Consider the following 22,673-nt stretch of genomic DNA (forward strand, 5'->3'; position numbering starts at 1 on the left):
GGGAATGAGCTCCCCTTGCTCCTCTGGGCTTGGCCACACCTCTGAAAGTTAGGATGCCCGACGGGGCTGGATCGCGTCGGAGCGGTGGCCCCAGAAAACCCGAGCGCCCTGTGTCACGGCTCTCTGGGCTCCCTCCCCTCCTTCCTGGAGCTTCCCCCAGTGGGCAGACGTGGCCGTGCTGGGAGAGCGCCGGGGCTCTGGTGCCACCTGTCATCCTGCTCCTTTGCACGCACGTTCAATTTTCCCTCCTTTGCCTCTCTCTGGGCCCCAGCCCGCTTTCCCCGCCTCCTTCCCTCCCCTCGGCCAGGCTGCAGTTACCAGCGTCCACCGGCCGCCCTAGCACTGTCGGCTGGACTGGGGCATCTTGACCCATCCCGGCTGAGGCCTAGATCTAACTCCCCTCCCCTGTGCCGGCTCACTCCTTCCCTTGGGGGCAGTGGTGGAGATCCCAGCCCCCAGCAGTTGTCCTGGGCTCTGCCTCAGAAGCCAAGAAACTGTACAGCACCTGGAAGAGGCAGACTCGGGGCTGCCCCGGTGTAGGGAGAGATTCCAGCCAGCCGCCCTGCTCTCCCCCGTGACTCCAGCCTACCCTGTCTGCACTTCCCACCCAAACAAGCCTAGGTGGGGCTGAGGGCTGGGGGTGGGGAAGCAGCACCCCCAGAACCACAGACTGCAGCGCAGGGAAGAGGCTTCTGAGACTGCCCATTTCCCAGCCCTATTTTACACAAGGGCACCAGAGGAGTGACGTGACTTGCCCAAGGTCACACAGCAGGTCACTGGATCAGGGCCAGGATCCAAGCTTCTCGTCTCCCAGTGCAGTGCCTTCCACGGAGCTCTTCTTTTGGGTTCTTGCCCTCTGTCCTTCCGCATGGCTCATGACCAGTTCCAGGCTCGACGAGGCCAGGACATGCCATCCTAGAATCAGCAGTCTCTGCTGAGGGGCTCTGGCCCAGGTGGGCTGTCAAGTTCCAGGCATTCAGGGGAAGGGATGACCTCCCACACTGGAACATCCCACTCAGGCGGGTCGTTCGAGTCTCCTGTAGCAGGCAACGTGGAGCCCAGCTGTAGGTTGGCACTTGTCTTACTGGTTTGGGGTGCCTTGGTGCTGCCAGGGCGGTGCCCACTCTGTACCAGGCGGTAGGGTGCTTGAGGCATGTGTCTAAGCAGCTCACGCCTCGGTGGTTATGCTCCAGGGACTCCCTCTGGGAGAGCCCCATGAGGGCAGGAGAGTGATGGAGAGTACGCCCAGCTTCCTGAAGGACAGCCCAGCCTGGGAGAAGACAGCCCCTGAGAATGGCATCGTGGGACCAGAGCCGGATACCCCACCGCAAGATGGCCTGAGCCCTGCAGCACTGTGCCTGGGAGAGCCTGCTCCCTTCTGGAGGGGTGTCCTGAGCACCCCAGACTCCTGGCTCCCCCCTGGCTTCCCCCAGATCCCCAAGGACACGCTCCCATTGGTGGAGGGCAAAGGTTCCCGGAACGGGGAGAGGAAGGCTAGCTGGTCAGGCAGCAAGGGGGCGCTGGGCTGGAAGGAGGCTATGCTTACCCATCCGCTGGCGTTCCGTGGGTCAGCGTGCCCGCCTTGCTACGGCCCACTGATTCCTGAGCATAACGGTGGCCCTCCCAAGAGTGACCCTGTGGCCTTCCGACCCTTTCACTGCCCCTTTCTTCTGGAGACCAAGATCCTTGAGCAAGCTCCCTTCTGGGTGCCCAGCTGCCTGCCACCCTACCTAGTGTCCAGCCTGCCCGCAGAGCGTCCATGTGACTGGCCCCTGACCCCGCACCCCTGGGGGTGCTCCGGAGTCCAGCCCAAAGTGCCCTCTGCCTTCGGATTAGGCAGCAAGGTGAGTGTTGGAGCAGAGAGGGTACCTGGGGGCCATGCAGCGGGGCTCAGTGGCCCCTGAGCAACCCTGCCGGGGCCAAACCACTCTGCCCTTCCATTCGGATGAAAAGATAAGGTGGTACCCAGGCAGAGGAGGAGCCTGTCAGCTCAGACATAGTCAACCCCAAGCAATTCCTCTTCTGAGCAAACCCATTTCATTAGGCCTCACCTGCCTTTGGGCCATTTCAGGAATTGACTCATGCATTGTCCACCCAGAACAAGGCCCTGGGAACTGGGGCCTCAGAATGTGTGGTCTTGTCCTGGGGGGAGGGGCAGACAAGGCCCTGTATCTGGGAGTGGGACGGGCAGGTGGCCCCATGGCCTGTACCTCTGGTACCTCACCCACAAGGGACCCCCAGGGTCACCTCAGGGATGAGATGTAAAATATTTTAAATCCAGTGTGGTACAGGGCATCACACAATCTGAACAGATCCTGGAGGACCTCTGACTGTGCCAGGCATTAAGCCTTTAGTTGCTGGGTTATGGGGAGGCCTGAGAAATCCTGGGGAAGGATCTGGGGTAGCCAGGGCTGCAGCGGAGGCAGTTAGGGGACCAGTGCCTATTAACCAGTATGTTCTTCAGTATTTGCACAACCCTTAAAGCCACACAGGCTCACACCTGCTGGTTGTCAGTTCTGCCCATCCTTTTAAGCACTGGGAAGCAAAGTCAGCACGAACTTAATCCCTTCTCCTCTCTTTAGGGTTTTTACCGCAAGGATCCCAGCATTCTCAGGCTGGCCAAGGAGCCACTGGCAACTGTGGAACCCGGGTTGTTGGGCTCAGCGCCTGGGGGGCATCTCCAGAGAACTGGGGAGGTGGAACGCCCTTCACTCCACCAGAGAGATGGAGAGACAGGAGTCGGCAGGCATCAGGATCTTTGCCCCCGTGTCCTGGGGCATCCAGACACTGTTCCCCCGACCCCGTGGCCCACTTGTTCCCCAGGCCTGGTTCATGGCACTGTCTGGGCTGTACCGGGAGGCGGGAGCTTTGGGTACCAGCTGGGGCCGTCGGCCACATCAAGGTGCCCCTCTCCTGGGCCTCCTACCACGCAGGTGGACCGTTGCTCACTTCACCCACCAGCTAGAGATGGAGGTGTTGGCCCTTGTGGGAAGTACCAGGAGGACCTGGAGGGGGGCACCAGTGGGCCGAGTGAGTCCAGCGAGGAAGTAAACAAGGCCCCTGGTCCCAGGGCCTGCCCGCCCAGCCATCACACCAAGCTGAAGAAGACGTGGCTCACACGACACTCTGAGCAGTTTGGGTACCCAGACAGCTGCTCTGGGGAGGAGGAAAGCCCAGCGGCCCAGCTGCGCGCCCTCAAGAGGGCGAGCAGCCCCGAGGTCCAGGGAGCAGTGGGCAGCCCAGCTGCTAAGCGCCCGTCCGGCCCCTTCCCGGGCAGTGCGGGGCAGGGGGCCAGAGGTTGGCAGGAGCTGCTGGACTCATCATTTGGGAACAAGGCAGAGGCAGAACAGCGTGATGACCACAGAGGTAAGGGCACAGGGGAGGGCCTGCAGGGGGCCCTACCTGGGAGGGTGCAGCCGGGACTGGGGCTTTGCATGAAGTCTTTTATGAGTGGATCACACCCCGCTGTCCAGCTGCCCACCTGGACGGGATAACTCTCTGGGAGTCCTTAGCATGTGCAGGCCAGACCCGTCCGGCATGTGGCTTCTATTTTCGTGTGCCTACTCCCGAGCCATGGCGTTCTGGTGACAGTATAATGACAGGACTCAGAGTGTGGACTCCGGAGTCAGAACCCCTGGCTCCTGACTTTGCTGATTGGTGCTGTGTGACCTTGGGCTGGTTACTTCCCCTCTTTGGGCATCAGTTTCTCCATCTATAAAATGGGGATGAAGACAGCACCTACCCCGTAGACAGTGCTGCAAAGATTAACCAATATCATTCACGTAAACGGCACTTAGCAAGCACTCAATGAACAGTCACTTTTGTGATTACTTGTGCCACGAATCCCCCATTGGGGGGATTACATCTCCTGAAGGACCCCTTGTCCTGCCTGAGGAACGAACAACTACTCTCTGGGCCAGCTGGATCATGGAGACTCAGTTTGGACTCTGCCGGTGTTAGGACTTGGGCACGTCTTGGACCCCTCTGTCAAGCTCTGCCCTTCACGGAGGGTTCTGGCGCTGCTTGGTCCCAGCCTCGGTTCTTCGGGGTCACCTCGGTTTCTTGGCCTCCCAGACCGCTGGGCCTGGATCAGAACTCTTTCGCTGGTCTTGCACCCCTGTACCTGGCATGGGTCTGTCTGTGCTCTTCCAGGCCTCTGCCTGGGCCGGGAAGCTGTAGGCCCCCTCTGACTTCTTGGGTTACTGCACCTGTGGCCTGTGTTGAAACTCTCCGGCCTTCTCACCTTCCATCGCCCTCCGTCCACGTCGGGATTGTCTCTTCACACTGTCACACAGCCAACGGTATCACTGAGGCTGAGGCGGAGCTAACCCAAGTCTACACCGACTGGACCCTGCGCCCCAGCTGCCCCAAACTTGGCCCATGATTCCATGTTAGGGCTCAGCCTTTTTGAAGTTTCCGGCTGCCTGGTTCTCTCGTTCCGAATCAGGCCTCGTAGGCCCGGGCCTAGGGGCAGCGCTGGCTCTGTGTGGGGACAGGCTGGGTGCTAAGGCAGGGCCTGGGGTTCACAGAAACCCAGGAAGCCCAGCCTCCTGACCAGCAACATTGTCCCCTCAGGACCCCGAGACATCAGGGCCAGCCTCCAGGACCCGGGGCTGCAGGAGACACCTTGCGCGGCTCCCCCGGCAGGCATGACTCAGTGCCAAAGCTGTGCCCAGGCAGCTGGTGAGGCGGGAGGGCTGGCCTGCCACTCCCAGCCAGTGCCCAGGTGAGCCTGTTGCCCCTGGCTGCCCCCAGCATCCTCCCAGTGGGGCTCCCCGCTCACCTTCCTCTGCCCTACCTCCAGATTGCCTCTGGGAGGGGAGCAGCGGCAGGAGGAAGACTCGGCAGCCAGCTCCGAGGGAGGAGGGTCTGGCCCGGAGGAGGCCGGGCTCAGCATGGGCCTCGCCAAGCACCTGCTAAGTGCTCTGGGAGACCGACTGTGCCGCGTGCTGCGGAGGGAGCGGGAGGTCTTGGCCTGGGCCCAGCGGGAAGGTGAGCAGGCCCCACCAGGCGTTCAGGACCCCGGGACGGCCGGGTCCTGTGGTCAGTGCTTTCACAAGGAGCATGGGACCTCCCTCCCCCAGCACTGTCTACCAACCAGCTGGCAGCGCTGGAGAGCGCCTGCCCCACTGCGCCCTTATTCCCAGCTCAGGCTCTGAGTCAACTTGTATTCCAGTTTCTGGCCTAGACGGGGGATGTTGGGAAGCTGTAAAACCTGGTCTGGCCCAACCCTCTAAGAGCTTTGGGCTTGCTGGGGAAATGAGACTGAATGCCAAGTGTCTGCAAGAGCACCGGGAGGGAGGCGGGGGTCGGGCAGAGCTCCCTGCAGCTTTGCAAGGGAAGGAAGGCTTCCGGGATGGCAGGCGGTCGGTCCCTGGGAAGCTGGTAGGATTGGGGCCGAGGTTAGAGATGGGAGGAGCTCGAGGCAATCAGCTGATCCCTCTGGCTCCAGGCTCTCCCTCCTGCATCCCTTCCACGGGGAACGACAAGACCCTCCTGCCGTCTTGTCACTCCCTGGATGGAACCCCCTGCTGGCTCCCTCTTGTCCCAGAAAGTCCAGCCCCTCCCCCTTTCACAGCCAGCCCCTGTCCACCCTGCCACTCCCTCTGCCCCGATTCCGGCATCATGGTCTGCCCGGCCCTCTAGGCTCACCTGAGCTTGTCTGCCCCCTCCGGCCTCGGCACCCTTTGCTCCCTCTGTCTGGAACGCGCTTCCCTTCCATTCCCACCTGGTGAATGAAAAGTTACTCATCACTCATGGCCGTCTGTGCAGCTGTCCCCACCCTCCTCCTTCCATCCCACTCCTACTCTAGCACCCACCCCATGATGCCACGAGCATTACCATGTTTATGGGCCCATCTCCCCCCTTGTGACGTGAGTGCTGGGAGTGCAAGTGCCAGGTCCCGCCCAGCACCCAGCCCTGGATGGGACGAGTGTGTGTTGAGGAGTATATGAACGTGTGCACACTGGCAACCTCTCACTTACCAGCAAGGGCTTGGTCTGAAACTCTGGATGAGGGAAGGAGCAGCCCCCCAAGGTTTCCTCTTCTGAGCTACAGAGGAATCCGCTGAGGAAACACCACTGTGTTGTGGGCTGGGGGGAGGAAGGACTGTTTGGGGAGTCCTGTGGCTCAGGGAGCCCTGGGGCGGGCGCCAGGGGGGTGCAGCCTGCACTGGCCTGGGAGGGTTGGCTGCAGACGGACGGTGCAGCGAGTAGGTTCTTTACAGGGGCTGTCGGGCACTCAAGGGTGCCTGTAAGGGAGCCTGTCTCCCTTCTGGGGCAGCCCCTCAGTGGAAACTGTTCCTGTGTGTCCATCCCTTCCTGGAGGCCTCCCACATGAGGTCCTCAAAGGGGCTACTGACTTGAGGCCCCTCTGACCCTGTTCTCTCCTGTGGTCAGCAGGCCAGGGGCCAGCCGGGACAGAGGACAACCCAGGCATTCCACGTTGCTGTAGCCGCTGCCACCATGGACTCTTCAACACCCACTGGCGATGCCCCTGCTGCAGCCACCGGCTGTGTGTGGCCTGTGGTCGCATGGCGGGCGCTTGGAGGACCAGGGAGAAAGAAGGTGGGAAAGGAGCTGGGGGCTTCGGAAGGGTTGCTCTAGAGTTCGTGGCCAGGGACTTCCGTGGCAGTCCAGTGGTTAAGACTGCACTTCCACTGCAGGGGCCACGGGTTTGATACCTGGTTGGGGAACTAAGATCCCGCACGTGGCATGGCAAAAAAAAAAAAAAAAAGTTCATGGTCATTTCTTGGTTGTGGCTCCCTGAGAAAGTCTCCCTCCGCGGCCTCGGCTACCACTGCTCAATGCCCGTTAGAGCAGACCGTTTCCTCTCCCCAGATCAGAGGGCCATGCCCATATCCTTAGAAGAAGCCGAGTGCCTACTCTCTATCTCCCACCTTGTTCAGCTTGCACCTTTTTAAACCTCACAACACTGTGAAGTAGGTATTACTGCCTCCGTTTTCCAGGTGAGAAAAACTCAGAGAAGTTAAGTGACTTGTGCAAGGTCACACAGCTCGTAAGTGCTGGGCCCAGGATTTAAAGGCAGGTCTTCTGATTCCAAGTCCTGCTCTCTTCAAGGTTCTCAGCTTTCTCTCCCTTGGCTCAATTCCGCCACCTCAACACTTGAGATTTCCCAGTGTTCCAATAGACATGGCCAAAAAGAGTGCCAGGGTCAGAAACCTTTCGGAATACCATATTCTACATGATCGTCTTGCATCTTGCAACGCACTCAGCATATTAACGGCTCTGCGTTCTGCAAGCAAAGGATCCTATGTCACTAGGGAACTCAGGTTTCCCAGAAAGCCCATGTTTTGTAGATTCTCAAGGTCCCCGATTTTGATATCATGCCCTTGCTCTTCTTCCCTGACCTTAACCTGGGTTTATCTTGATTTCCTGACCTGCAGCTTCTCCTTTCGTACCCCCAACAGGCTCTCAGGAACAGTCCATGGAGAAGTGTACCCAGGAGGCTGGGCACAGTGCCTGTTCCCTGATGCTCACCCAGTTTGTCTCCAGCCAGGGTGAGCCCTCTTGGAGGGGTGGGGCGTACAGAGGGCACGTCCTGGGGGAGACCAGCTTCCTGTTTGGATGTCTCTCAGCCCGATCCCATGCTCTCCTGGTTGATGAGGCCAAGCAGCATGGAAGTGGCCCCCTGTCTGCAGTCACTGGCCAATTCCATCTCCCCTCTCCCCCTCACAGCTATGGCGGAATTGAGCACTGCAATGCACCAGGTCTGGGTCAAGTTTGACATCCGGGGGCACTGCCCCTGCCAAGCTGATGCCCGGATGTGGACCCCTGGGGATGGGGGCCAGCAGGTAAGAAGCAGGGCACGGGACAGGGCACTGGCTGGTGCGCCCCAGGGTTAGGCGGTGTGTCTGCAAATTCCTAACTTTGGCAGGGTTTGGTCCTTCTCTTTCGAGGGGAACGAAGAGGTACATGGAAGCTGGGTGAAATCAGGCTTCTTCTCTTCTTCCCCTGGGGATGAGGATCCAAGAGGGCTCTAGCCTCCGCCCCACCTCCCCCCACCCCGCCCAGCAGCAGTCCGCACTCTCTGTCTGCCTGGAGGTCCCACCCTCTCTGTGCTCGTTCCAGCATCTTGCTAGAGCTGCTGGAGTCCCGTCTTTCCACTCCCCAGGCGCAGGCTCCTACAGGTGGAGTGTCGGCCCACCTTCTCAGCATTCCCCACACCTGACACGGAGCAGGTGCTCAGTGTGCGTTTCACAGAGTTTTTATGAAGTTCATGTTTTTATTATAAAAGTCATTTATTTAAGAGAGGGTTTATCAAATGCCTTTTGTGTGCCAGGCACCGTACACATTCCCACTGTGGAAAATTTGGAAAATACAGACAAGGATAAGGAAGAAAACAGCAGTGGCTTACAATACCACCGTTACCATTTTGACAATTTCTTTCCAGTCATTCGCCTGTATATTTATTCCAGCCTCTTTTGAGTATACTTTAGATCGTGCTGTATGCATAAGTCCACGGGCAACTTTTTTCCACCTAACGTTGTATCGTATGACATTTCACTCCTTGTAAACACGACTTTAGGACTTAACATTGAGTCTACTGTTAATACCTGTGGGTTGAATTGGATTGAGATGCATTTGCCATTTTTAAATCTCTGGTTGGATGGGGGTGGGTGGCGGCTGGGTTTAACAGAAGGAGCCGACGGAGAAAACTCCCCCAACTCCACAACCTTCCTGCAACAGGGATACCAACAGGACCAAGGACATTAAAGAGGGTGAGCAGCCCCCTGCGCCTTGCTCAGACTGTGCGGGGGAGGCTGAGCCAGGCTGGAATCCCCAGGAGAGATTGGAATGGCTTTAGCCATCCCCACAGCCCCCCCCCCCGTCACCATCTCTCTTCTCAAGTCATTCCAAAGAAAATAAATCTAAATAAAATCTAGGACAAGCCTCCTAACCCGTCTCCAGCCAGACCCCTGTTCTGAGCCCCTCCTTGGAGAGGTCCTAGACACGCTGGCAGGAAGGCTGGTGGGAGGCAAGTGCATCCAGACCAGAGTTGAGATGGGCAGTGCCAGTGAGGACAGAGCAGACTCCGCCGGGAGAGGAGGGAAGAGCACATGGGCAATGGAGCCTCGAGAGAAAGGTGAAGACCCTCACCGCTCTCCTTCCTCACAGAGACCCCAGACTCCAGAGAGACCCCGGCAGAGGACCGTGCTGGCCAAGGGCCCCTGCCTTGTCCCTCTCTCTGTGAACTACTGGCCTCCACTGCTGTCAAACTCTGCTTGGGGCACGAACGGATACACATGGCCTTCGCTCCTGTCACTCCGGCCCTGCCCAGCGTGAGCGAGGGCCCGAAGGGAGGGCTGGGGGCCTGGGGCCAAAACTGGGCTGGCCTTCCCTGCAGGGTCAGGCAGGTCCTGAGCACGCCTGCCTCTCCGCCCCTCCCTCCCCGCAGGACGACCGCATCACCAACATCCTGGACAGCATCATCGCGCAGGTAGTGGAACGGAAGATTCAGGAGAGAGCCCTGGGGCCGGGGCTGCGGGCCGGGCCGGGCCTGCCCCTCTCACCGGTGCGGTCCCGGCTGCCTCCCCCCGGGGCTTTGCTGTGGCTGCAGGAGCCCAGGCCTCCGCGAGGCTTCCACCTCTTCCAGGAGCACTGGAGGCAGGGCCAGGTGAGTTTCCCAGCTCTCACAGCCGCACCTACCCTCAGGGCCTTGATCCCAAGGCCCAGGCAGACCTGGTCCGTCACTCGGAGGGAAAAACAGGGCCTGTCCCCACGCCGTTCTGGTGCCCCTACAACATGCCCCGGCCTGGCCATGTTGGGTACCCCATCCATTCTGCCCGTGTCCCCCTTTCTTTCCCCACTACAGCCCGTGTTGGTGTCAGGGATTCAGGGGACATTGCAAGGCCACCTGTGGGGGACAGAAGCCCTAGGGGCGCTTGGAGGCCAGGTGCAGGAACTGACCCCCCTCAGACCTCCCCAGCCCGCAAGCCTGGGCAGCACAATGTTCTGGGAGGGATTCTCCCGGCCTGAGAGTGAGTATCCCTGATGTGGGGTAGAGGAGCTGGGAGCCCCTATGATGCTGGGGGGGCATCGAAGTCCCAGAGTGACCCTGGGGGCAGCTGGAAGCAGAGCTCAGATCAGAAACTGGACTCTGTTGCTGCCACGGGAGGAGGGCCTCTGGGCCAAGGAGGTTCCTCCCTGGGCCAATGGCCTTTCTGTCTCTTCCCCTAGTTCGCCCAAAGTCAGATGAAGGCTCAGTCTTCCTGCTGCACAGAGCTCTGGGGGACGAGGACACCAGCAGGTGTGTGGTACCATAGGGCTGGCTGGCCGGGCCTCCCTGCCTCTCCTCCTCGGCCCTGTGATGCTCAGTGCTCTGTGCTTGCCTTGGGAAGTTACTCTAGCTTTGGGGGCTTCGACGGGGTCTCCGGTGCCTGGATTGAGCCTGCTGGGCATGACACCGCCCCCCATACACACAGGGTGGAGAGCCTGGCTGCCAGCCTGCCACTCCCAGAGTACTGTGCGCGCCATGGGAAACTCAACCTGGCCTCCTACCTCCCTTGGGGCTCTGTCCTGCGACCACTGGAGCCCCAGCTGTGGGCGGCCTATGGTGAGTGTCCACTCCATTCCTGCCCAGTCCCTACCCACTTCCTGTCATCTCCGAGAACACGTGCGTCAGTGCCGAGGTCCTGGGGCCCATTCCCAAGTGTCTTTTCTCTACCTCCATACAGGTGTGAGCCCACAGTGTGGGCACCTGGGGACCAAGAACCTCTGTGTGGAGGTGACCGACCTGGTCAGTGTCCTGGTACGTGCTGAAGCCCCACTGCCTGCCTGGCACCGGACACAGAAAGGTGCGTCCTTGGCCGGAAGCAAGGGTTGGCGCAGGCTGCAGATGCGAGGTGCTGTCTCTGCTGGCCCTGGGCCCTCCTGAGCTGTCTTTCTCCCCCAGATTTCCTCTCAGCCCTGGACGGGGAGGGGCTCTGGTCTCCGGGCAGCCAGGTCAGCACCGTGTGGCACGTGTTCCGGGCACAGGATGCCCAGCGCATCCGCCGCTTCCTCCAGATGGTGAGGAGGGAGCCGGGAGCTCTCCCCTTCCCCTTCCAGCCCCAGAAGCTCTCCCTCTGTGTGTGTGCCCCGTGTGCTCGCTCCCTTGCCTCAGGTGAGCTGGACTCCACTGGTGCAGAGAAGGCAGACTAGGCCCTCCTAAGAGGTGTGTGGTGGGGCACACAGAAAGTGGGGGACCTAGTGATGAAATGAAGCAAGAGATGCCACAGGCTGGGCACTGTGCTCAGGGCCTTGGGTACATTATCTCTGTTAATTGTCACAACCACCCCGTGTGGTAGGTCCTGCTGCTTTCCCATTTTGCAGGTGAGAACACTGAGGCTGAGTGGTAAAGCTGGGACCCAAGCTTGTGGCTGTTCCCAGCCCGGGTCGCTACACTGTGCTCCCCCTGGGGGCAGGCAGCCTCCCCGCTGCAGGCTCTAGGTGGGGCTGGCCGAAGGGCAACAGGAAGCTCACCTGAGAATCCGTCCCACTGCTCCCCTCTCGGAAATCTGCACCTTATGAGGAGGTGCCCTTTGAGGTGCTAGCAAGGAAGGGCTAAGGGGGGGCAGTGTGGTAGGTGGAGAGAGACATGGGGCCAGGAGAGGGGGCAGGGCAGAAGAAGAGGAGGGGGTGAGCAGGAGGTGGGCAAGGCCCCGTGGTTCCAAAGTCCAGCTGAACCCTGACTGTCCTGGGGAAAGGACGCCCACCAAGTGTCACCCTGCTCAGGCACATGTACACACACGGACGTGCAGGTGTCAACGTGGCTGTCCACTGCCACCCTCCTGCCCACAGGAGATGCACACACACGGATGGACTCACACAGGTGCTGGAACACGCAGAGGGGAGCAGACAGCAGCACGCCTTCATACATAGATGGCCTTGTCTGAGCTGGGTGTGGCTGGCTGTGGGCAGTCCCGCATAGCCAAGCCTGGTAATTCACCGGGAAGGTCTGAGGGGCATGTTCTCACTGGGTGGCCTGGGAAACACTGCTCTAGTTCCAGGCTGGACTTCCTTGGCACCTGCCTGGGGTTACCCTAGGGTCCAGCCTGACTCACCAGCCTCCCCTCTTCCCATGGCCTGGTCTTGGAGGCCTGAGCCCTAAGCCCAGGAGTAATGGCTGAAGTTGTAGCTGAAGGGCTGGATGGAGCTGATGGGCAGCTGAAGCACGATGCTGGGTTCACCTCTGCAGGTGTTCCTTGGGCCCTGGCCTCCACGAGGTCCCATCTACCCAAGGAGCTCCCCGCTCTGGTTGGACTGGTGAAGGCCCCCAAAGCTGTGGGGGCCTCAGCCTGGACAGGCAAGCCGGTCGGTCCATCCACTGGGGAGTCAGAACTTCCGTGGATCTGGGATCACAGAAGAATCTGACGAATGCTTTGGATTGTCTCCCCAGGGACATACAGCTACCTGCTCACCCACAGTTTAGCACACAGTTCAGGATCTTCACAGGACTCCACAATTAAGAGCTCCCGGTGTAGACAGTTTCTGAGTTGAGGTTATGCAGGACGTCTTCCTGGGTTTTGGAGAAAGGGGTACCTTTGAAGGAGGGAGCAGAAGGCCCAGGGCCAGGGCCACAGAGGCTACTCAAGGCATCTAGCCCTGGGAAAAGAGGGGATTTAGACCCCCAGCCTCAGAGCCCTTAATCCTTTCCTCTCAGCTCCTTCCAGCCAAATCTCTATTCTGCCAACCTGAGTGACCCCAGCCCTTCACCATCCTGCTCCTTTCTCTCCCACCCCTACGTCCTCCCCCTGCCCTTCAAGACTTGACCCCTGCAGCTCTTTCCTGTGCCTCTGGCCTTTGGGCAGCCCATGCCCCATCTTCCTGCAGCCCCGCCCTAGCCTCCCGCCTTGCTCATTCCTCCTTTTCTTTGAGGTGTGCCCGGCCGGGGCTGGAAACTTGGAGCCTGGCACCCCGGGCAGCTGCTACCTGGACGCAGGGCTGCGGCGGCGCCTGCGGGAGGAGTGGGGTGTGAGCTGCTGGACTCTGCTGCAGGCCCCCGGAGAGGCCGTGCTGGTGCCCGCGGGGGCTCCCCACCAGGTGCTTCCCCGGCGCGTGCAGGCGGGGGCCCTGCGGAGAGCTCAGAATATCGGAAGCATTCCCCAGCGTGTTCTCAGTCCCTCTGAGAACACCCTCGTCCGTCTCAGTTCCCCTCTGGAGCTAGGCAGAGCAGGAAGTCACGCCTCCGCTGCAGGGAAGAGAAGCCTAGTGGTCTTGAAGTCAGCAAGCCAGCTGGGCTTTGGGCGCCCACTCTGCTTGTGCCGTCTCTGGCATCCCCTTGGCCTGGTTTGGGCCACGCCCTTTGGGGGTGGCTAGTGCTGCATCCAGGGCCTCTGCTCTCTGAGAGCTGGGTGGGGGTCATTTGGGGAAGCAGACTTCAGGAACAAGTGGGGCAGGGTGCGTCATCCTGGGTCCCCACTGACCCTCCTGCCCGCCCCCTCCCTGGCACAGGTGCAGGGGCTGGTCAGCACAGTGAGTGTCACGCAGCACTTCCTGTCCCCCGAGACCTCTGCCCTCTCTGCTCAGCTCTGCCACCAGGGGCCCAGCCTGCCCCCTGACTGCCGCCTGCTTTATGCCCAGGTGAGTGTGACACTGGCCGGGAGCCTGAGTGTGCTGCCCAGTTCCCCCCACAGCACAGCTGCGCCCAGGGAGGGTGTTCTCGGCAGGGAGAGCCCGGGGCATGACTGTAAACTCCTTGTCGTCTCCTTTTCTCCTAGATGGACTGGGCTGTGTTCCAAGCAGTGAAGTTGGCTGTGGGAACATTGCAAGAGGCTAAATAGGGGGATCCCAGGTGTCTGGGGTTAGGGGTTGGGAGCAGGCAGACCAGTGCTTAGCCCAGGCCCAGCTTCAGCAGAGAACGGGGACTTCCGCTCAATCCTGCAAGCAGCACTCTGGACACAAGCAGGGCACCCCGTTCCCTGCGCCTGCCCTGGGCCCTAAGGCCGACAAGCACAGTGCCACTGAAGCTCGCACCTGCCCTTTGCAGGCTGGCGCTTGCTCCGGCCCCAGCTCCTCTCCATGGCACCAGATTCACACTGGGGGTGACCGTCTCCCTCCAACCCCTGCCCGCCAACCCAGGAGACGAAGAGCCCTTCCTTGGGGTCCTCGGAAATCATTCTGGCTTAAGCAACACCTGCTGCTGCTGCTGCTTCATCTCCTGCTGTCTCACCTGTGCCCGAGCTCTGCTTATACCCCCCCACATCCTCCTGGGCTCCCGGGTGGCCCTTTGCACTGCAGGCGTGCTGGACAAGGGCCACCGACATCCTGCCCTCTTGCCAGAGAGCTGTGAAGTGTGGGGAGGGGGCGGTATCAGGCCACTACCCAGGCTTGGCTGGAGGGGTTGATATGGGCGAAGCCCCATCCCTGCACCCTCCTCTCGCCTCCTTCCTTCTTGATTTCCATTAAAGGCTGTTGTTTTGTGAATGCTGCCGTGTGGTTGGCCCTGCTCCTGCAGGCCACAGGGACTGGGGAGGGAGGGGACACATGGAAATGGAGCAGGGTGGGAGGGGGCTGAGGCTGTGGAGACGGGGACCTCAAACACCCCTGCCTGTTCTTCTTAGGGTGGGGGGCAGGGTCCCTCCCTCCCGCAGAGAAGCAGGTGGAGCCTTCCAAGGGGGCTGCCCTTGAGGATACTCCTGACAGCGACAGCGGGCAAGGCAGAGGTCTGGGCCACAGCAGCAAGGCCATCTCCCTGTGTGGCACCAGAGATTCTGGACCCCTCGCTCTCCCCACGAACTCCAGGCTACCCCATCTCTCCTGTCTGACCTGACCTGGAGCTCCAGGAGTCTGGCCGGGTAGAGCCCCTGCCCAGCCTTCTGCCCTCGGTGCCCATGGCCAGCCCCATGCCCGCTGGCCGGTCACCTGAGACAGCTGACAGCCCCCCCCCCCCCCCCCCCCCCCGCCGCCCGGGACCCTCTAGTGTGACTCCACCCACTCCCTCGCCCTTGTACATCTCACCACAACATCCTCCAAGTCGTGTTACAGTTGTTCCTGCAGTGGTTCAGGGAATGTTTTTTTATGAAATAAATTTTTTATTATAAATTTAATATACTTTCAGAACAGTTAGAAAATAAGAAAAAGAAACCTGTAGACCCACCTCCACTCACCTCCAATCCAACCACTATTAGTCTTCTGATGTATTTCCTTTATTTATTCTTTTCTCCAGGGATCTGTTTTACACATGGATGAATTGGGGTGCTTTGTACTGGGTTTCCTTTTTTTTTTTTAATTTACTTATTATTTAATTTATTTATTTTTGGCTGTGTTGGGTCTTGGTTACTGCGCGTGGGCTTTCTCTAGTTGCAGAGAGCGGGGGCTACTCTTCGTTGCGGTGCGCAGGCTTCTCATCGCGGTGGCTTCTCTTGTTGCGGAACACGGGCGCTAGAGCACAGGCTCAGTAGTCGTGGAGAGCACGGGCTTAGTTGCTCCGCGGCATGGGGGATCTTCCCGGAACAGGGCTCGAACCCATGTCTCATGCACTGGCAGGCGGATTCTTAACCACTGCGCCACCAGGGAAGCCATGCTGGGTTTCCTTCTGTAAAAATGTATTGTGATCGGGCTTCCCTGGTGGCGCAGTGGTTGGGAGTCCACCTGCCGGTGCAGGAGACACGGGTTCGTGCCTCGGTCCGGGAGAATCCCACATGCCGCAGAACGGCTGGGCCCGATGAGCCATGGCCGCTGAGCCTGCGCATCCGGAGCCTGTGCTCCGCAACGGGAGAGGCCACAAGAGTGAGAGGCCCGCATACCGCAAAAAAAAAAAAAAAAATGTAATCATTTCCCGGGTTGCTATGTAACCTTTACTTTAAATGTCTGCGTATATTCCCTTAAGTGGCTTGGCAGTGATTTCCATAAACATCTCTCATTTTTAAAAAAGTTAGGTTTCTTCATTGTTTACAAAGCTAGGTTATTTTCATTTTTTCCACGGGATAGGAAAAAAAGCAAAAAGAAAAAATTAAGGAACTGCTGCACTTTATGTGCCAGGGATCTCACTGAATCCCTTATCACAACTTTGGGGTCGATATTACTTATTTCCATTTTACAGAAGAGGAAACAGGCAGGCCGGGGTTAAGTGTGTCACCCAAGGTCACACAGCAATTTTAGTGGCAGAACTGGGACTTGAACCAAGTTTCCTGACTTAAGCCGCCTCATTTACATTACAGTCTTCGTGGTTAATGGATTTTGCAGATGGGCTTGCTGTCCCCTCTGTCCTCCTCCTTCCGGTACATGCACTTCAGAGCTGATCACATTCCAAGTGGCACGGAGTGACCCATCCTTACCTACACTTCACCTTGTATAGCCGTGTCCTGATGTGACCCCAGAACCCCAAACACGGTGTCCTTCCTGTGGGAAGATGGCGATGGCCCCGGGACAGGCCCTGTCTCCCGTCCAGGCCTCTTTGAGGCCTCCCCTTTCATGGCAGGTCACAGCACCCTTGAGGGCATATTGGGTCTGGCTCCTAGCGAGCAGCAGGTGGACCAAATGTTTCAGAACTCGACCTGGGCATAAAACCGGTCCAGGTAGGGACTGACCCTGAGACAGCTTGGGGCACTTGGTGGCCCTCTTCCTCAAGGAGGTTCAGCAGGCCACCCCTCAGTCCAGCCCTGCACTTTGGGCCTCTGCTTCCCTGTATCCCACTGGCCACCTGCTCCAGCCCTGCTCACTGGCCCGGATACCACAGAGGCACAACCTCAGAGCTGGAAGTGACCTCAGAGTGTGTATATCCAATGCTGCCTTTTTTTTTCTTATCAAGTACTTTTTTTTTTTTTCGGTACGCGGGCCTCTCACTGTTGTGGCCTCTCCCGTTGCGGAGCACAGGCTCCGGACGCGCAGGCTCAGCGGCCATGGCTCATGGGCCCAGCCGCTCCGCGGCATGTGGGATCCCGGACCGGGGCACGAACCTGTGTCCCCTGCATCGGCAGGAGGACTCTTAACCACTGCGTCACCAGGGAAGCCCTTAAGTACATTTTTTAGACTTTTTGTTTTGGCCGTGCCATGCGGCTTGCAGGATCTTAGCTCCCTGACCAGGGACTGAATCCGGGACCTAGGCAGTGAGAGCACCTAGTCTTAATCACTGGATCGCTAGGGAAGTCCTATTTTTTTTTTTTTTAGACTTTTAATTTTGAAATGATTTGAGGTTTCCAGTTGAGTCACAAAGATACTACAGAGAGTTCCCAGTTCCCCTTCATCCGTAACATCTTATAGAACTGTGGCACAATGATTGAAACGTAAGAAATTGATATGAACACTACCATTAGCTAAACCACAGATTTTATTGGGATTTCACCAGTTGTCTGTTTTAGGAGCCACCCAACCACCTTACAGATGGCCTAGAGGGTAGATGTGGCTCCCGCGAGGTCACCCAGCAAGCTAGTGGCAGGGCACAGGCTGAAGCCAGACCTCCTCCTCCCCGTACTCTGGGCTACTGTCCTCCTCACCCTTCCTGCTTTGTCCAGGGCCAGGGCTGCTGCTCCCTAAATGACTTTAGCCTCACAGACACCCTTGCCCCACCCTGCCGGCCCGGCCTGTTTCCGAGGTTGCCTATGCTGCCTTCCTGTTCGCATGCACGTGTGTCCACAGGCCCCAAAATGGCTGGCTCAGGCCCGGCTCCTGTGGGTGCTGGGAGCACTGCACCGCGGGGCCAACCAGTTCAGCCACTTCCGTCCACTGTGCTGCTCAGCCACCCACACCCGCAAGTGCTCTGCCCCCTGTGGGAATGGAGGATGCAGAGCAAACCTGATGGAGACCTACCTTTGTTTCACGTTCTGGAAGTTTCTATCTCAGCCCCCCTCCCTCCCTTGGCTTTTCCAGTTCTGTCTTGGGGTTTCTCCTGACTCAGTCTGGTGTGTGCTCTGTCTCCCAACACCTTGAGAAAGTCTACTTTCTGTTGTCCCTCTCAGAATCTGCCAAGGCCTGGGTACACCCCCTCAAGGGCCTTCTGCCCGTGGGGCCCTTCACAGTTTACAATTGGTTTTCAAGTTTCTCATGTGCTCTTCATCACAGGGGTGACTAGGTCCACTTAACAGGAGAGGAGCGCTTTTCCCGGTGATAATGGGGGGAGTGGAGACACGGTCTGCTGCAGCCTTTGCTCTTCCGGTCAGTTAGGACATCTGGTATTTATCTTAGGCTGCCTCTGAGACTCTCCGAGCCCTGCCCAGACATGACCTCACTCTCTCTCAAATCATCCCTGGGAGGCAGAAAGGAGTCTGGGACTAACACTGTCCCCACTTCACAGATGGGAAAATCAAGGTCTAAACACACACACGCACACGCACACACGCACGCATGTATGTGCGGCAAATACATCGACAAGTTGCTCTGCAGTCCTGGGGACCTGACTTCAGCCCTGTGAGTTCAGTTGTTTGGGACGTGACAGGTCTTGGATAGGGGTAGGGGCAGCAGCGTTCACCAAGTGCCTCAAAAGATTGCGGGTCCCCTGGGGATACTCCACAGCCTAATCCAGCACCCTGCCTCCAGGGACCTTGCAGTAAGTTCAGTATGTGAGAAGGGCCTAAGGAGGCTGATCTGGTGTGGCTGGAATTCCCGAGGGTAAGGTCTAGTTCACCGTGGCCCTGTAGGCACATTTCATGAAAATGAGCCTTTGTGTGGTAGCAACAAGTGCTGCGGCCAGGAGGGCCCAGCCTGGAGGGTTGGTGGGCTGCCTGGTGGTGGTGACCCTCGCCAGACAGCCCACAGAGCTCCTCTCATGATGTCTCACCTTCCCGACAGCCCTGGGAAGGAAGAGCTGTTAGGAGCATACAGCATGAGCAAACAGGCCCACAACTTATTCAGGGTACAGAGCCAGCCAGGGAGCAGTGGCTGGGCATCCAGCTCCAAGTCCAGCGCTTTGTCTGCTCCACCAAGCTACTGTTCCCCCCAAAGGGACATGCCCAAAGCCAGCAGGAGGGAAAGGGGAGCCCTCACTGGGGCTGAAGAGCTCAGACTTGGCTGATTTCAGCTTCATTCCAGCTGGCCCTGCCTTCCTGTCCTGAGAGGAGGTTAAAGGAAGCTCTGAGGAGGAAAGATCAGGCTGCGGGGGAAGCAGGAGCTCCCCAAATCAACCCACACACCATCTCTCAATATTCCAGGGCTCCGTTAACTGCGGGGGCGGGGGGCGGGGGACAACAAACAGCAGGACCCGGCCCCTGCAGGGGAGAGGGCCCTGACCCTGCGAGGGAAATGCGGCAGGCAGGGCGCCGGGAGAATACTGAGGGCTGGGCAGGCTGATCTCTGCCCCAGATCCCGCCTTCCATCGCCAGGCACACCTTGAGCATCCCAGCTCTGCTCCCTCACTCCTCTGAGCGCCTGTAGCATCTCGTGCCCAAACCAATCTTTTAGTCCTTGGCTTATAAATCAGTTGACTTTCCATTATATGTCTATGTCCACGTCTCCAACTAGATCAATATCTCCTCCGAGGCAGGAGCTCGTGTCCTCCCTGCCACGTGACAGCCAAGTCCATTTTTAGTGAAGAAAGGTTATCTGGGAAGTGTCATTTCGGGCAAGGCCATGGTTTGTTTACGACAAAAGCTGGACAGTGGGTCCAAGCCTCGGGCCCGGGGACGTCCTCGGGCTTGTAACGTCACCGTCGCTGGCCGCTGCGGCGCTCCGCAGCCTGCGGGCAGGATGACGTCATCGTCGGAACCGGTGCAGACAAGTGCGCGCGGGAGGAATTAGCTTGGCTGGCGGCTGGCTGCGCCGGGAAAGAGAGAGGAGAAACCGATAGAGAGGCAGAAGCGGGGCGGGGTCCGCACTGCCGGGGCGCGGTGCCCAGCCCCCTTACGGACTGTCCCCGCCCCTTTACGGACTGGCCCCGCCCCACCGTGACAGATGCGAGCCAGCCAATCCGGGCCGGTCGCGGTGACGCGCAGCCTATCAGCGGCCAGGGCTCGCCGGGCGCTTCCGCTTTGCGAGCGCGTCTGGCCCGAGTTCGCAGGGGGAGGGTGTGAGGGCGACGCGTTCCACGGTCACCCAAGTTCATCCCACCCGGCTTGGCCGGTCTGCGGGGGGCCCGCCTTCTCCCTGGGGACCCGATGGCCTCGGAAGACCTGGCAGGGACACTGGCGGCCGTTCTGGGGGGCCGGGGGCTGCGCGTGCAGAACTATGACTCGGGGCCGGCCGGGGAGACGCCGGCGCAGGTGCGGCTGCGGAAGAACGTCTGCTACGTGGTGCTGGCCGTGTTCCTCAACGAGCAGGTGAGCGTCCGCCCGTCAGGCCCACCGACCAGGCCTCCCGGGCTCGCAGGCAACCCCGGTGGGGACAGAGGACATACCGGCAACAGCCACCGCTTTCTGGTGTGTGGCTCTTCCCAGTTTTGCAAAGCACTCTCACAGTTACATCTGAGCCTTGTGCAGCCCTACCCTGCCATTGTCCCGATGTACAAAGAAAGAAACTAAGGCCCAGGAGCCTGCCCGTCCCATCCCTCTAGGCCTCAGTTCCTTGAGGCTATCTTACGCCTCTTCCTTCCCCAGAATCTAGCACAGTGCCCGCCGCGGAGTGGGCTCTCTTAAAGACCTGTCCAGTGCTTCAGAGACCTCCCCTGGGTCCCATGGGCAGTAACTGCACAACCTGCGCTTACACTCAGGCCTTCTGACCCCCTGTGTGATGCTCTTTTTGGTGCTGATCCCTGTACAAGTTGCTGTGACAACAGCTAGAAGGGGCCGGAGCCATAGGTAGGAGTTGTACGGGGTGAGGGTTTGGGGTGTGTTTCAAAGTCTAGACTCCAGTGTGAGGACTGGCCACAAGCAGTTTATAGAGCACAAGGGGAGGTGAGAGATATGCAGTGACTTATGCAGACATGAATCAGTGCAGGACACATGGCAGCCCTCGCTGGGAGGCCTAATGTCCAGCCCCTGAAGCAGCTCCCAGGAATCTTAGCCCCTTTCTGAAACGGAAACTTGAGTGCAAGGAAGGATGAATTGCAGAGGCAGCTGCAGTCCCCAGACACACAAGGGCCAGTCGTCTGGAGAGCGCAGCAATTTCAGGGTGTCCCCCAGAATATGGGTATTGAGCAGCTATAGCTGAGATTTGTTATGGACCCAGGGCAAGCAAAGGCTGCTGGCTGTGTGCTCCCCAGGAGCTCCCATCCCGGCTGTGGTGGGTGAGGATCCTTCCTCTCCCCTCAGGATGAGGTGCTACTGATCCAGGAGGCCAAGAAGGAGTGCCGTGGGTCGTGGTACCTTCCCGCGGGGAGGATGGAGCCCAGGGAGACCATTGTGGAGGCGCTGCAGCGGGAGGTGAAGGAGGAGGCCGGGCTGCAGTGTGAGCCTTTGACGTTGCTATCTGTGGAGGAGCGGGGCCCCTCCTGGATCCGCTTTGTGTTTCTCGCTCGCCCCACAGGTATGGCCCAGTGGATGGCAGTGTGGGCAGAGGGCAGTTGACACCGTTTCCCCAGCTTGTCCTCAGGTGAGATGAGCCCCTGTTCTGGCTGGTACAAACCTGGCATCTCCAGATTCCAGCCTGAGGACTTGACTCGGGGCCTCCCCTGGGTCAGGGCTAGATCCCTGGGTGGCCCTTTACTCTGCCGGGCCCAGCACTTCCCTCAACATAATACCTTTCCCCCTACCCTGTCACCTACATCACCCCCAGGTGGAATTCTCAAGACTCCCAAGGAGGCAGATGCGGAGTCCCTGCAGGCTGGCTGGTACCCACGAACCTCGCTGCCCACCCCGCTGCGAGCCCACGACATTCTGCATCTGATAGAGCTAGCCGCCCAGTATCGCCAGCGAGCCGGGCACCCTCTCCTTCTGCCCCAAGAGCTTCCCTGCAGTCTGGTCTGCCAGCGGCTCGTAGCCACCTTTACCAGTGTCCAGACAGTGTGGGTGTTGGTGGGCACAGTGGGGATGCCTCACTTGCCCATCACCGCCTGTGGCTTTGCTCCCATAGAGCAGAGGGGTGGCATCAAGATGGCCGTCCTGCGTCTGCTACAGGAGTGTCTGACCCTGCACCACTTGGCAGTGGAGACCAAGGGGTTGCTTGGACTGCAGCACCTGGGCAAAGACCAAGCCGATGGCATCTGCCTGAACGTGCTGGTGACGGTGGCTTTTCGGAATCCAGGTATCCAAAATGAGCCCCCGAAGGTTCGGGGCGAGAACTTCTTTTGGTGGAAGGTGGTGGAGGAAGACCTACAAAGCCAGCTCTTACAGAGGCTTCAGGAATCATCTGTTGTCCCAATCAACCGATAGGAGGCTGCCGTCAGTGGGCCAGGAGCTGGGTTCCCATGGGCGGTAATTGCACAACCTGCGCTTACACACAGGCCGTCTGACCCCCTGTGTGATGGCGTCTGTGCTTCAGAGGAGGCTTTGCCTCTGAGAGGCGCAGGGGGTTGGTAGAGATCTTGTTGCATGGGGAGCAGGGCAGTTCTGGTTCCCAGGGGGACTTCCATCACTTGTTGCCATGGAGCAGGTCCCTGCGCTGCATCAGAAGGGACAGTGCCTTCAACCAAGCAAGGAGTCCAGAGCTCGAGGACCCAGTTGCCCTGAGGGCACAATGAGGGCACGACTCCCTAAGGGGATGTGAGGACTTTCTGGACCTGAGGTGGCACCTCCTCATCGTTTTCCGTGCCCGCCTCAGTAAGGGCCTCATCCATATTCTCAGGCACTTAGAACGTGGAAGGGGTGCTGGGGGAGGTCATTGCAAGGGAGTGGGTCCCTGGCTGAGTAAATAGGTGTTGTTTAC

General features: G+C 59.2%; 2 protein-coding genes across 5 annotated transcripts; both read left to right on the forward strand.

Annotated features, from left to right (window-relative positions):
• The first annotated feature begins 992 nt into the window (after positions 1-992).
• Positions 993-14,458, forward strand: HR (HR lysine demethylase and nuclear receptor corepressor). Of its 4 annotated transcripts, none has more exons than XM_079927308.1 (18): positions 993-1,844; positions 2,583-3,366; positions 4,576-4,726; positions 4,805-4,992; positions 6,399-6,566; positions 7,430-7,519; positions 7,698-7,813; positions 8,659-8,740; positions 9,138-9,301; positions 9,418-9,636; positions 9,835-10,000; positions 10,200-10,269; positions 10,445-10,575; positions 10,697-10,816; positions 10,915-11,030; positions 12,879-13,043; positions 13,455-13,583; positions 13,721-14,458. In XM_079927308.1, the coding sequence occupies exons 1-18, from the start codon at positions 1,185-1,187 to the stop codon at positions 13,781-13,783; spliced, it is 3,582 nt and encodes a 1,193-aa protein (XP_079783434.1). In that variant the 5' UTR covers positions 993-1,184; the 3' UTR covers positions 13,784-14,458. The 4 variants fall into 4 exon arrangements, with proteins under 4 accessions (XP_079783434.1, XP_079783435.1, XP_079783433.1 ...); XM_079927309.1 differs by having other exon boundaries at positions 6,402-6,566; XM_079927307.1 differs by having other exon boundaries at positions 6,402-6,566; positions 9,418-10,000.
• Positions 14,459-20,029: 5,571 nt separating this feature from the next.
• NUDT18 (nudix hydrolase 18) lies at positions 20,030-22,672 on the forward strand (the record flags this gene model as incomplete). Its single annotated transcript, XM_079926494.1, has 3 exons — positions 20,030-20,191; positions 21,122-21,335; positions 21,585-22,672. The coding sequence occupies 3 exons, from the start codon at positions 20,030-20,032 to the stop codon at positions 22,178-22,180; spliced, it is 972 nt and encodes a 323-aa protein (XP_079782620.1). The 3' UTR covers positions 22,181-22,672.
• Position 22,673: the final 1 nt, after the last annotated feature.

Source organism: Stenella coeruleoalba (assembly GCF_951394435.1).
Source record: "Stenella coeruleoalba genome assembly, chromosome: 7".
Taxonomy (NCBI): Eukaryota; Metazoa; Chordata; class Mammalia; order Artiodactyla; family Delphinidae; genus Stenella; species Stenella coeruleoalba.

Coding starts and splice junctions, on each gene's coding strand:
- HR (XM_079927307.1), top strand. CDS start 1,185: ATGCTCCAGGGACTCCCTCTGGGAGAGCCCCATGAGGGCAGGAGAGTG. Junction 1,845..2,582: donor CCTTCGGATTAGGCAGCAAG/GTGAGTGTTGGA, acceptor TCCTCTCTTTAG/GGTTTTTACCGCAAGGATCC. Junction 11,031..12,878: donor TCCGCCGCTTCCTCCAGATG/GTGAGGAGGGAG, acceptor CTTTTCTTTGAG/GTGTGCCCGGCCGGGGCTGG.